Genomic DNA, 13114 nt, shown 5'->3' with positions numbered 1-13114 from the left:
TCATAAAACTGTGGAGAGAGCTGAAGATGGAAGTTCACAAACTCTTCACGTCCAATCTAATGAAGCACGGGAGGACGTGCTGGGAAGAATGTGTGAGTGCGCAGCTTGTAGAGACTTACCCAGAAGACTCGAAACTGTAATTGCTGTCAAAGGGGTTCTACACAGTACTGAAGGAAGGAGAGACTTCAGTACTAGTACAAGTAGTTCATACTTAAAAATTTGCAACCATTTCTAAAAACATGTTTTTATTTTGTTATCCTGGATTATTGAATGGAGACTGATGAGCAAAAACGGCGATTGTACTCATTTATAATTAAATCTACAACACAAGGAGCAAAAAGTGACGGGATGTGAATATTTTCTGACTGTATCTGCTCAAGATGGGAACACTATATATTGACTACATACATATTTACATGTATTTACTACATATATCTTTTCATTATTGCATATCATGTTGGTCACAGGTAAACAAGACTGTCTTAAAAACTGTTAGGACACCTCACAAACTTAACGTCCTGGAGAGGAAATCACTGCAATACCACCATTGTTATTTACTTGTTAAATATAAAAATGTTAAGCTTTGACAACTTCATTCTGTATTCAGATGTGTGTTTAGGGTGTTTGATAATGATGCTCCTCCAACGTCAATCACCTTTGTTCAACTCTGCTCTGAGCAACTGAGCAGAGCTTCAATGGCAGATTGTAGCATGTCTAAACGAGGCTTCACCTTTGCACAATCCACCTTTTCCATCCATTTTCTTCTGCTTATCGAGGGTCGGGTCGTGGTAGCAGCAGGCTAAGTGGGGCATTCCAGCCGTCCCTCTCTCCAGCAACGCTTTCCAGCTCCTCCTGGGGTAACCCGAGGCGCTCCCAGGTCAGATGGGATATGTAATCCAGCGAGTTCTGGGTCTACCCCGGGACTCCTCCCAGTTGGATGTGCATGGAAACCCTCCAAAGGAAGGCGCCCAGGGGGCATCCTGATCAGATGCCTGAACCACCACAGCTGGTTCTTTTCGACGCGAAGGAGCAGCGACTCTACTCCGAGCTCCCTCCAGATGTCGGAGCTCCTCACTCAGTCTCTAAGACTGAGCCCAGACACCCTGAGGAGGAAACCCATTTCAGCCGCTTGTGCCTGCGATCTTATTCTTTCAGTCACTACTCAGCTCATGACCACAGGTGAGGGTTGGAACAAAGATCGACTGGTAAATTGAGAGCTTTGCCTTCCGGCTCAGTTCCCTCTTCACCACAACGGTCTGGTACAACGGCTGCATTACTGCTGGCAAAATGGTTTTTAAGTAACCATCTTCTCAGCATTAACTTGACATTCTGGTGACCTTTTTTTTTTATAATGGGGGATACATGTATGTACTATTAATATCTATATAATGTTCGAGTTCGTTCAAATGAAGTGTGTTATTGTGTGTTTGTGTGTGTGCTTATGAATAGGATGTTGGCCTATTTGTAGTGGGGATCTTTTACTGTACTGCAGATGGAAATCAGCTGGTGGCTAAATCTGGTACAAGCAATTTTCCTTTTTTTTTCTGCAAAGTCAAATGAAGGCTTCTCCAAAAACTGTTCAGATTGTGCTTTAATTCTTTAATTCATCTGTGTTTGGCTCTGCCATTCTGTAAACCCACAACTAAATAATAAATAACAAACATTAAATTATCACAAGAAGGTAGTAACTCATTACATACGTATATAAACACATGAATAGCCATGTTTTCAACATGAACTTGGTACTGCCATAGAAAAATAAAGCTAACAAAACTTAAGAAATCAAAATAGCAACAAATAAAGAAGATAACCTGCCAGTGGAGGTGTGCACAGTGTGAGGTGTCTGTAAGGCAACTGGAGCATAGATAGCACACAGAATGTGCATGAGTGGCAATGTGGCACCATGGAATAGACACCGTTACTGTTAACACCCACAGGACAGCCTCTGAGTGCTGTCAGGTTTGATTTTGGTACAAACTGGACTGAAGAAATCAACACAATAATCTTCTGAAGAAACTATCCTCATATCCTCTTCTCAAGGTGCATTATCTGTGAAACCATGTCCACCCCTCCCTAAATCATATTGACCACATGTCCACAAAGGCTTTCAAAGTCCTGGGAAAAAACAGGTCAACAGTTTGATGGAGCATAATATCTCACGGTGTGTTTGTTGATGTAAACTGTGGACAGTGACGAGGTGCCAGAGAAATCGATCATTGCAGCAGACCTGCGACCTCCAGCTCTGCGGTGGTCACTCCAAGTCCTGGAGGTTGATTGTGCTTCCTGTGAACTGGGAGTTGTCAGATGTGTTGTCGTCTTCGGCCATCACTGAAGGTTCCTGTGAACATAGTCACAGAGCTCAATTAATAATAAACTTTATGTAGAACCTGTCAAAAACTAGTTGTTTCAAAGACATAAAAACAGAAATTTCACAGTGCAATTACATATTAAAATAGTTTCTGTGCTCAAGAAATGGAAACAAAGATAAAGTACAATAAAAAAATCTTAAGAATAAATGAGAAAGCATAAAACAAAAAGTGGTCTGAATCTTCAAAGTTGTGCTCTGCTTCAATGTTGCTCCCCTGGCTCAGGTTGTCAATGTCTGAATCATGACTTTAAAAACGTTTTGCAGGCTAAGACTGCTGAATATATTACATCATCAACTGAATCAAACTAATAGTGCCAGAACAGCCTGTATCTAAATTTATTGTACTGTCTTTTAAAGCTGTTGTGTGTGCAGTTTCTGTACTATGATGAAATCAAAAACCGGACTGGAACTTTTCTATAGTACAGTGTTCTTGCCTCGGCCGGGTGTTGCCACTTTATCTGTCATTTGAACGCTCTGTACGCTGCCAAAACAAGTAGAAATTGTCAATGAAAACCGTAGTGAGTACAATCAGAAAAAGGCTGAAGCGGAGTCCACAGCCGGGAGAGGGGAGTGGTCCAGAGACATAAGCGTGGCACTTCTGTGACTCCAGGACCTTCAACAGTTGTCTTACATCATGACCAAAGAATATTGCAGGAGTCATAATTTGACCGATTTGCATTCACACCATGTGGAAAACTTCACCTGTGCTTCTGCATTATAGTAACTACGAATATACTGTTCACATCAGCTGCCAGGTGATCTAACCAGGAATCAGTATTTTCTACTTGTTATTTTCTGTTCTTTTTCTTCACTGTGTTCATTTTTATTTCTATTTGTGAAAATATTTTTGTTTGCATAAACCTTGCCATGATTTTCATGTGTGGTAATGTTTGATTTGTTGTAAAAAATATACCTTCACTGGATCACTAAGTGGACTTGTATGAATCTGCCTCTCATTACAGCTGCTGACAGTGGTGATATAAATAAAAGGCACCAGGAATTGTAAATGAAAGCTCTCTCACCTGCAAAATGTTGACAGGCAGGTCAACAGTGAGCTGAGAGTGCGAGCTGGAGGGCTGAGAGCTCAGCTGGAAGGCAAGATCGCCATCACTGGCTGGGTCGTCCTGCATGGACAAACATTTCCATCAGCATGTCTTTCAACAACAGCTATGCTTCTTTGTGGCTATTCAATGCAGTTGATGCCGTCTCATTTAGAAAATGGTTCTCTCAACACAGGCCAAAGATTTTAATGTCAAGGGTGTACATCAGATCTACACACAGACTAGTTGGCAAACACTGTATTGTGATCAGATATCTGGGGATCTCACCTGCAGCAGCTGAATCTGGACATACTGGGCCCCGGTGACAGGATCACGCAGAGTCAGGCCCCCGTTGCCTGATGGAGCTCCTTCACCATAACGAGCAGCAGATGGAGCCAGCGGTGCTGGAGCAATGGCTGCCTTTGCTCCTTTCATTTTTCTCTGGCTGGAACTCCCTGGATCGGGCAAAGACAATACCACCATGAGTTGCCGTTACACAGTCAGGTTAGTCTCTACTCTCAGTATAGTCTGAATGAGGAGTGTGTGTGTTACCAGAGGAGGCTGATGGGCCTCTCTGCTTCTTCTTCTTCTTGGCCAGCTGGATGGCTCTGTAATCAGTCCTGGCTGAGCCTCCACTCTCCTGACACACAAAATGGATACACATTAGCTGCAACCAGTTATTTTCATTATCAATCAATCTGCCAATTATTTTACTGATCACTAATTTATTGTTTGGTCTATAAAATGTCATATCCATCATAATAAAGCAGGCTAAGAAAACCAGCAAATGTTGACATTTGAGAGGCTGGAAGCAGAATTTTAGCATTTTTGCCTAAAAGATGAACAGTTAATCGATTATCAAAGTAGTTACAAAATTATTTTCTGTTAATTCAACATACTAATAATCAAGAAATCGATTCAGCTCTAGTACAGTCCACTTTATCAAAACTAAATCCAATCCAAAACAATACATAGGCTTTTGAGTGCTAGTACCAACCACAATGAAGCTAATAAAAGCAGATATTTGTGCCATTTCCAAAGAATTCCACCCTTCCATAGCAGAGAATACAAAAAGCAAATGTTGTGCATTTCATTTGCAGAGATTATAAATATTTAAATTTTCAATTAAAAGGCAGCGAATGCATCTAAAAAAAACTGTGCGGCTACTCACTAGGAAGCTGCTTGGTGACACAGCGTTGAGTTCTGAGTCTTTCTGAGGGCTGAAGCTGTTGCTGTGAGTGGGGAAAACAAACTGGGTGAGGACTTTTCCTCCTTCTGGAGGCCCCAGCACCTCCACACAGCCCAGCAGAGGCCCCACTCCCCCCTGCCCACCAACCTCCACCACTGTAGAGGGTGAAGCCAGCAGCTCGGCCACAGGAGCCACTGCCAGGGTGGCTGTGGCCTCCACGCTCAGGGCGCTGGAGGAGCTGAGTGGGTGCTGTAGAGTGGGGTCTACAGAGGAACCAGCACCCTGCATGGTGAGAGCTGTGAGGGTTCCCAGGGCCTCTGGGGTAACAGTCTGCACATCATCCAGGTTTAGGGTGCCCTGTGGGGGCAGGACGTCACCCGCTGTACCCTCCAGACCATGGTGGGGGCCAATGTCAGCACTGGCTGCTAGGATAAGAGGGTCCACAGTCTTGGCCAGTGTGGTGCTTGTGCTGGTACCAAGCGTGGTCCCAACAGAAGCGGGGTCGATGGTGAGGATGCCTGAGCTGACCAGGGAGAGGTCCATGGTGAAAGTGCCATTAGAGCTGCTACCGCCGACAGGGATTCCCACTCCCATACCTGTGCCTGGAGGCGCACCTCCAGGCACAGCAGAGAAAAGAGAGCTGAGGTCCAAGTTGGTAAGCTGGTCGCCCCCGGCAATACCAGGCCCAGTAACCGTTGTTGAGTTGGAGCTGATGAGCTCACTGCTGGGGGTCAAGGTGGGCGTGGTCTCCATTTGGTTCAAAACATCTGGGATGGACGATGACAGTGAAAAGCAACAGATTTGATTAGGAGAGGAACATGCAGCAGACTCAGCTGCACAATATGTGACTGAAAGTCACAAACTGAGGGTGACATAATTAAAATATCACTGAATGTGACAAATAATTATCTGGACATGTAGAACACATTCACACATAAAACACATGTTTACTTGTCTTTTGCTATTTTCTTGTCTTTGTATTTCACGTAATGAATTGTATTTTTTCTCATCTCATTATTGAATTGTGTTATCATTGACACTTTTGCAAGCAATATTGTTAACCAGACATTCGTGCCAATAAAGCATACTGAATTGAGTTGAGAGAGAGAGTTTATCCATCTCCCAGATCCACAGAAACTGCCCTGTCTATCTGGGGAGAAAAGTCAGTGCGCATTATTAGCTGCACAATATACTGACTGTTGTCTTCCACAAAGAGAAACAAGCTCTGTAGTAAATTTAGACCACCACAAAAAAAAAAAAAAAAAAAAAAAAACTTACCGGGACTAAGGTGGTGGTGTTTAAGCATGTGGCTCTTCAGACTGCTGCGAGAGGAGAAGTGTTTGGAGCAGTTTGCCACAGGACAGCGTGTCCTCAGGGTGCTGGTGTCCTGCTTATGCTTCTTGGAGTGGATGTACAGGCTGCTGCGTGCTGAGAACTTGGCATTACAGCCTGAAGAGAAAACACACAGGAGTCAAATGGCATAACATGATTGCTTGTTCAGAAAATAGGAAGTTCAGAAAAACTATTTAAATGATTTATTTAACTGCACCGTATTTCAATGAGTGAAAGAAAAAATAAACTTCTCTCTATTTATTTGCAACTGACTAGTCTATTTTCATTTTTTAAAAAGCAAGTGCATGTACAGAAACCACCGACTTTCTCCCAACAAAACATGCTACTCATACATTTTGCCTCTGGTACCCGTACCCACCTTCTGCATGGCACTGGAAGGGCTTGGTGCCCAGATGGGTGATACTGTGACCCTTAAGGTGCTCTGCCCGGGTGAAAGACTTTCCACAGCCCTCCTCTGTACAGACAAAGCGCCGGTCATCATCATGTTTCCTGATAACCGAAGAGAAGGAGACGGTGGTCAGTGAGACATTCTCATACTTCATTATAGATGTAATGAGTGGACAAACAGTAGGGCTGGATGATGGCACTGATCTAACTGATTCAGTTTTGATTCAGAAAATCTAGAATCGATTCATTTCAATATGATTCAATTGAATTCTTGATGATTCAGTTAGGTATAAAAGTATTAAATAGCCAGAATCAGCTAGCCATCCTGAGTCCCATAAACTCTGGCGAGTCTGTATAGACTGTATTTGTTCACATCACAGTTTATAACACTATTGTAACTCTAGGTGGTTAATATAGCTATCTTGTTACTTAACTTAAAAAAAAAAACTTTGTGCACACAATAATCAGTGTACGACATTTTAACATTTAGTGCAGATATATATATATATATATATATATATGTATATATACACACACACACACTGAACATATGTTGGACTGTAATCGGACTACTTGATTAGTATAAGCAAATTATTTTTGTAATTTAAATAGGAATGACTCTGTCCCTAGCATTTCGAGCCATATAATCCATCATATATATACGTATACACACACACACACACACACACACACACACACACACACACACACACACACACACACACACACACACACGCACGTAACTCCACTCCTTATTACTTATTTGAAGACTCACCGTTTGTGTCGGAGCAACTTTGACATGCTAGTGAAAGACCAGCCACAGCCCTCTGAGTCACAGACAAATGGCCTCTCACCTGGCAACAGGAAATTGTTAGTTTATTTACCACTGCACATGATCTGAGGCTTGTATCACCAAGACACCAAGATACCACCCTTTTAACCAAAGTAACCTATGCAGTACAATTCAGAGCTATTCTTAGTTTTGGAAATATGCAGGATTAAGAACTACTCTCATCTGAAATGAGTGAACAGAGAGCAACACATTCACAGCATCATGTGATTGGGGAATGACTTATTCTTTAAAAAAAACAGCCTCAAACATCTCTGTAGTTTGAATGCTGACTACTGTAGAAATACAAAGCAAGGTCTGATTAGAGCCACCATTAACTGACCGTGTACCTTTTGGCCCACTTAAATAGCATTAGTGCCTCCCTGCTGAACCAGTAGGGTGGAAATTATGGCAATATTACTGACACTCAGATCTAGCATCTGCTTACCAGTGTGACTTCTCATGTGGATCTTGAGGCGACAGGCCTTGTCGTAGGTCTTATCGCAGCCTGGGAAGGTGCAGGTGAAGTGGCCTGTTTCTCTGAAATGAGTGCGATTATGGGAGAACAGGGCACTGAAGGTGATGAAGGTTTTCTCGCAGCCTGTAGGAAGACAATGGTAGACTGAAAGTGCATTTTGTACCAAAAATATATTAGCAACTGTTAGAGTTTTGCACATCAAGTTAATTGCAACCATGGGACATTAAAGATTCCCTTTAATGAAAGTGAACATTAAACAGTCTTCCCTAACACCAGCTAGTGAGTGTTCTGTCTAACATAAGGCTCCTTAACATAAAATAATTTGCCTCGCTCATCTCTTTGGAATAAAGCATTAAACTGATGGAGTTGGTAAACATGACTGTGATGTGTATGTATCACCTTACATATTAGCAGCTCCAAATGCTTTGTGCAACTTTAAACAGGCTACCCTTTGAGTCAATTGGCTTCATGTCCAGTGCTATCATTGGGGGGTTGTACATTATCAAACCATTAGCCAACTGCAGGTGGAGTAAGTGTACACGGAAAAGGTGAAAATTGCAAAATGATCTCGGTGTTACCTGGGAATTCACATTTGTGGGGCCTCTGTGGCTCAAAGTGGACCCTCTGGTGATTGGCGAGTCGAGCAGCACTGCGGAACCTCTCGCTGCAGATCTCACAGATGAAGGAATTATCATGCTCATGGACTTTGACATGGGCTTTAAGGTTGTACACTGTGGTGAAACGCCGCCCACAGCCTTCAAATTGGCAGGTGTGCGGTCGTTGCTTGTCATGTGATTGAAGATGCCGCTTTAGTTTGTAAGAGGTGGCAAAAGCCCAGCCACAGCCCTCCATGGTGCACTGGTAGGGGCGTGGATCCTCTGCGTGGTTCAGGAGGTGAACCTTGAGTTTCTGACGTGTGTCAAATGTGTTGGAGCAGCCAGGTTCTGGGCAGTCAAAGGACGTCACAGTCTCTTTTTTAGACCTGATTGGCGGTACAGACTGGAAGTCCTCATTTTCACAGTCTGCCACTGTGGCTTTGGGGGATGGGATGACCAAATCAGCCTCTTTTACAGCACATAGCGCCCCTGCCTCCTGCTTGACAATGGAACAGGAGTCCAGAGAAGTGCCCAGCTCTGATAATGAACAGTCATCCACCAGAGCCAGCTCTGAGTCACTCACGGACAAACCAGGTCTGGGTTCTTTCTGCTGGCTGACGCTGGATACTGCTAACGTGCTGATCTTCCCGATGGATTTAGTGCCACTGTCATAGTTGAGAAGAACAATATCCTCATGGTCTTTCATGCCAAGATGCTCCTTCAAGCTGACCATATCATCCTCTTTGTGTACATGCCCCTCTGGTGGGGCAGCAAGAGTCAGTATCCCGTTTTCTATGGTCACTATGATGCTTTGGTTGTTTATCGTGATAGTTCCGGAAAAGGTTTCACTGGGGTGCGGACTTGTGGAGGCCGTGACCGGGTTTGCACTGTCCTGCAGCCCCGTCGAGTCTGAAATAAAGTCCGAGGTATCCATGGCTTCCACGATGCCCGAGTTCCCTGAAATCAAGGCACTGCTCTCGTCATTATGGGACTGCGGCGAAAGCTCCCTGACCAGTTTACCTTCTTCGTTTTCGGTACAAATCTGGCCACAAATCTTATCGCCATATTTGTTTGTCAAAACTACGTCTTCGACAGTTTGGTGACAAACACTCTGTTTCGCATTTACCGCGACTGAGTTACCTTTAAGTAAATTGAAAACATGTTCGGGTTTTTTCAAGGCCTGGGTATCAAGACAGTTAACGTTGTCATTAGATTCACAGAGAAGTGCGTTACTGCTGTTTCCAACCTCCATGGAGCCGCAGGGACTCGCCTTACAGCACTCTTGCCTTTTACCTTTTATTTTATCGCCGTCCTCAGATGACACATCCAGTCGGTGCTTGCCTTCCTCACCGCTGCCATCCTCTTGAACGACATTGAAAACAACATACAATTCCTGGGTGGTTCTGTCTGCGGTGCTGATGTTCTCCGGCGGAGGAGCGCTTCGGCAGGCCAGTGAAGGCTGCTTGAAGGCGCCGTCCTCACGCTGCTGCCGTAAAACTGGAAATGGTAACGTTAGTTGCCTCTGCGGCATCGGTTCCTCTTCCCCTTCAAACAGAGGCAGCTCCATTTGCATTACAGTATCTACACTTTCTATACCATATTTCCAGGCAGCTCTAACAGACTCCTGAGAACAAAGTAGTGCGTTCAGCTCATTTTTCTTTTCCGTGTTCACGTTATTAAGTCTATCACTCGATAAATTAGTTTTATTGGTTGGTTGCGATTTGCTAACAGGCAGGCTAGTCGTTCCGCTGCCATTTTCCGCCAGTAGGCGAAACGGTGATGTCCTTGGCCTGTTGTTGTTGTTGTCTCTTTGTGGTTCAAGCAGCTCCAGTTGTCCGCCCGCTCCATTTTCGGTGCAGTTAAAACGAGGTCTCGATCCTGTCGCCGATCGAAGTGGAGACGAAGTGGTTCTATGTGGGGCGCCATGTTGAGAGTGAATGTTTTGGGCATCAGATAGCCCCTGAATTTCCATCTTGGTATCCCTGTAGCAGCGACACAGAAAAGGCCCGCCCTAGTAGACGGAGGTGATCCGCAGAGCCACTACACAGTTTACAGCAGGCCGAGCGGTGCTTTCAGGGCCACCGTGGAAATACGGCTGAGGCGAGCAACGTGAGTGATCTGTAAAGTGTTGTATTTGTATTTATTGTTTACCACGGAGTATTAGGGCCACAATAAGGGAAAATAATCTGAAATTTCGAAAAGAAAGTCATAATATTACGAGCATAAAGTCAAAATATTCCAAGAAAAAAGTCAAACTTTTACGAGCAAAAAAATATGTGTATGAGAATAGTCATAATTTTACAAGGAAAAATATCAGAAGCTTTAAAATGATGAACGTGGAGTATCCTGTGAAGTTCTCCTATTACAGAGGTTTCACAAATAAGGAGATCATCTTTTGGGTCATCAGCATCATCAGCAGCAGCATCAGGGCACTGAAAAGATTGTGCAGAAACTGAGTCTATTACATTGTCAGACAGGCATACAGCAGTGTTAGAAACAGCTCAAGTGGCCACCGACTGTCCTTTATCCCGTTTATTGGTTGTTGAAATATTCCTAATAAATGTTGGGGTTTTTTGCATTTTTAATTCTCGTAATATCACGACTTTATTCTCGAAATAAAAGCTTTCTTTTTTAATCTCAACGTGGCCCTAATTCTCCGTCGTATTTTAGATACCCAAATAGGCTATGACATTTCTTATGACAACATGTAGAGCTGATGCCTACACTGACATGCACAAATATGTACAAAAGCACGTACCTCTTTTCAGTTCGCCATTTCGTATATATTAGCTGTATGAAATAATACTACAGTCGTGGGTCGTAGGTCTTCCGCCAGCACCGTCTTAAGAAATAAAATTTCCAGTCCAAGTCCCCCAATGTTATTATGTTGTTTTGTGTAATATAATTTAAATCTCATCTGCGTTTATTTATTATTACTTTTATTTATTCATTTTCATTTTTTTTTTTTGTATGCACCTGTTACCTTTTGAATATTGTAAAGAAGTTGTGTATGGAATTGTTCAATAAAAATAAAAACTAAAAAAATCTTTTACCAGTCAGTGTTTTTTTGCTCTATTTCCACTGGGTGGCAGCATAGCACTATAAAACAGACATCGTTGAAGACTATCTTCTCCGTGATTAAAATATTTAAACCATATAGCACCTGCTGTGTTTAAACGTAGCGTTTATCATTCACTCTCCATTACTCATCTTACTATCTTACTTTATTAAACTTCACTTCAGTTTGACAGTTATATAGACCAATATGGGTTGTGTACTGTACTGTTCTGTACTTAAGTAGGCTGTATATGTGTGTGTGTAATAATAATTTTCGACATTGCAAACTGATATAATAATGATAATAATTAGACCCTGAAACACAGACACATTCATTTGCAACCATGTGATCCCCTTTTTTAAAATCAACCCCACATGAGAAAATATACATTTTGGTTGATGAAAAATGAAAAGGCCCTTCTTTGCTCTACCCAAATTCACACTATTGTTACCTCAGTAAAACAAACAAACAAAAACAGACTACACTGCAGGGCACAAAGTAGAGATCAGCCTCAATCATGTTTATTTGTTTCCCAGGCAAAATATAGGGAACATTGACAAACTTATAAATGAATTCTGACCAACACAAATGGATACAAAAATAACAGACACAGTTAGAGTATCACTTGGAAACAAAATGGAAGGAAAGAAGACTGTTGACAAAATATTCTGTACATCACTTTAGATGAATTTACATCTGACCAACATGTAGGCTGTATGGAACATATTTGACTAGGGAGAAGTAGTGAGGAGTATATTGGTTGTCAATTATCAAATACTGTATATAAAGCTGACCTGCGTCATACAAAAATATCCATTAAGTTGTGTGACTTTGGGTTTAGTGTACTTATCGATTATAACACACACATGCATGCATGTTTTAAACGCTGCGATATAAATCTACCGTAGTAGACAATAACAGTAGAAAGAGAAAGAACAAGTCAACACACTTGGGAATACTGTTTGAAGTCATTTTTAGATCTGAATAAAGATACAGATAGTTTCCCTAAACAAGTACAATAATTGGCAGCGAAACAGCCAAATAAGCATGCAAAAATAACATGGATTTCCTGTGCTGTCATATAAAAAGACCTCACTCGCACTTACTTGTGAATTACGACAGAAATAAGGCCACATATCCATTTCCTTTCTGATACAATATGGAACATGCTGATGAATCCAGTCTTTACTGTTATTACTGGCTTGAAAGAAACCTCTCCAACAACTAGGTTGTAGACAAAAGATTTAACCAGACCGCACAGTATCTGTTTTAAGGAGTGTATGTGAGAGAAAAACAGCTCTACCTGTTACAGTAAATCATATCTGGTGTTTCTGGTATCTAACTGACTTTTGCTTGAATCGTTCATGCAAACATAAAATTCATAATGAAATCAGAAAAATACGTACAAGTATTAAGTAAGTCAACAGTCATTGCAAATAAACATGTTTAGCCGCTGCTGACAGGCAGACACAATATGCAGCCGTATACCAAACACCGGAAGTGATGGGGGAAAACTGTGTATACATTTTCAAAAGCAGTCAACACATTGTAACTCCCTGAAAACATTCTCACTGACACAGCACCACGCACTCAGTTGATTATTTGGAACAGCCAGCTAAAACTAATGTAGCCGCCGGGGTCACCGGACTGCTCCGGCAGTCGAACAGAACAAACATCGGCGGAGTTTCCGAACTTCGCTATGAAGCGGAACGTTCTCGCTGTGTTTAGATCCTGTTGTTGCCAGCAACAAACATGTGTCTTTCCAGTGCTATGAAACAAGCAGAACCTCCCTGCACTCAAAAAAAATATTTGCCAA

The 13114-nt window shown here is 42.4% G+C and overlaps 1 protein-coding gene across 1 annotated transcript; it reads right to left on the bottom strand.

Moving 5' to 3' along the window:
• Nucleotides 1–298: 298 nt before the first annotated feature.
• Nucleotides 299–10259, bottom strand: LOC111221902 (zinc finger protein ZXDC-like). The gene is made up of 10 exons (XM_022745496.1): nt 8223–10259; nt 7615–7767; nt 7113–7191; nt 6309–6439; nt 5876–6046; nt 4580–5364; nt 3961–4048; nt 3697–3863; nt 3391–3492; nt 299–2338 (listed from the first exon to the last, which is right to left on the bottom strand). The coding sequence occupies exons 1-10, from the start codon at nt 10210–10212 to the stop codon at nt 2252–2254; spliced, it is 3753 nt and encodes a 1250-aa protein (XP_022601217.1). The 5' UTR covers nt 10213–10259; the 3' UTR covers nt 299–2251.
• Between the last annotated feature and the right edge of the window lie 2855 nt (nt 10260–13114).

This window comes from Seriola dumerili, unplaced genomic scaffold, assembly GCF_002260705.1.
Source record: "Seriola dumerili isolate Sdu_G_001 unplaced genomic scaffold, Sdu_1.0 BDQW01000088.1, whole genome shotgun sequence".
NCBI classification, from domain to species: Eukaryota; Metazoa; Chordata; class Actinopteri; order Carangiformes; family Carangidae; genus Seriola; species Seriola dumerili.
Note: the sequence above shows the minus strand (reverse complement) of the source record. Positions and strands in the feature narration are given on the sequence as shown.

What these genes read in the sequence shown, in the direction of transcription:
- LOC111221902 (XM_022745496.1), bottom strand. Translation starts at nt 10,212, where the DNA reads ATGGAAATTCAGGGGCTATCTGATGCCCAAAACATTCACTCTCAACAT. An exon ending in CTTCCAGTGCCATGCAGAAG is followed by an intron (nt 6,047 to 6,308) that starts GTGGGTACGGGT and finishes TTTTCTCTTCAG; the next exon opens with GCTGTAATGCCAAGTTCTCA. An exon ending in TGTCACCAAGCAGCTTCCTA is followed by an intron (nt 4,049 to 4,579) that starts GTGAGTAGCCGC and finishes TTTGTGTGTCAG; the next exon opens with GAGAGTGGAGGCTCAGCCAG.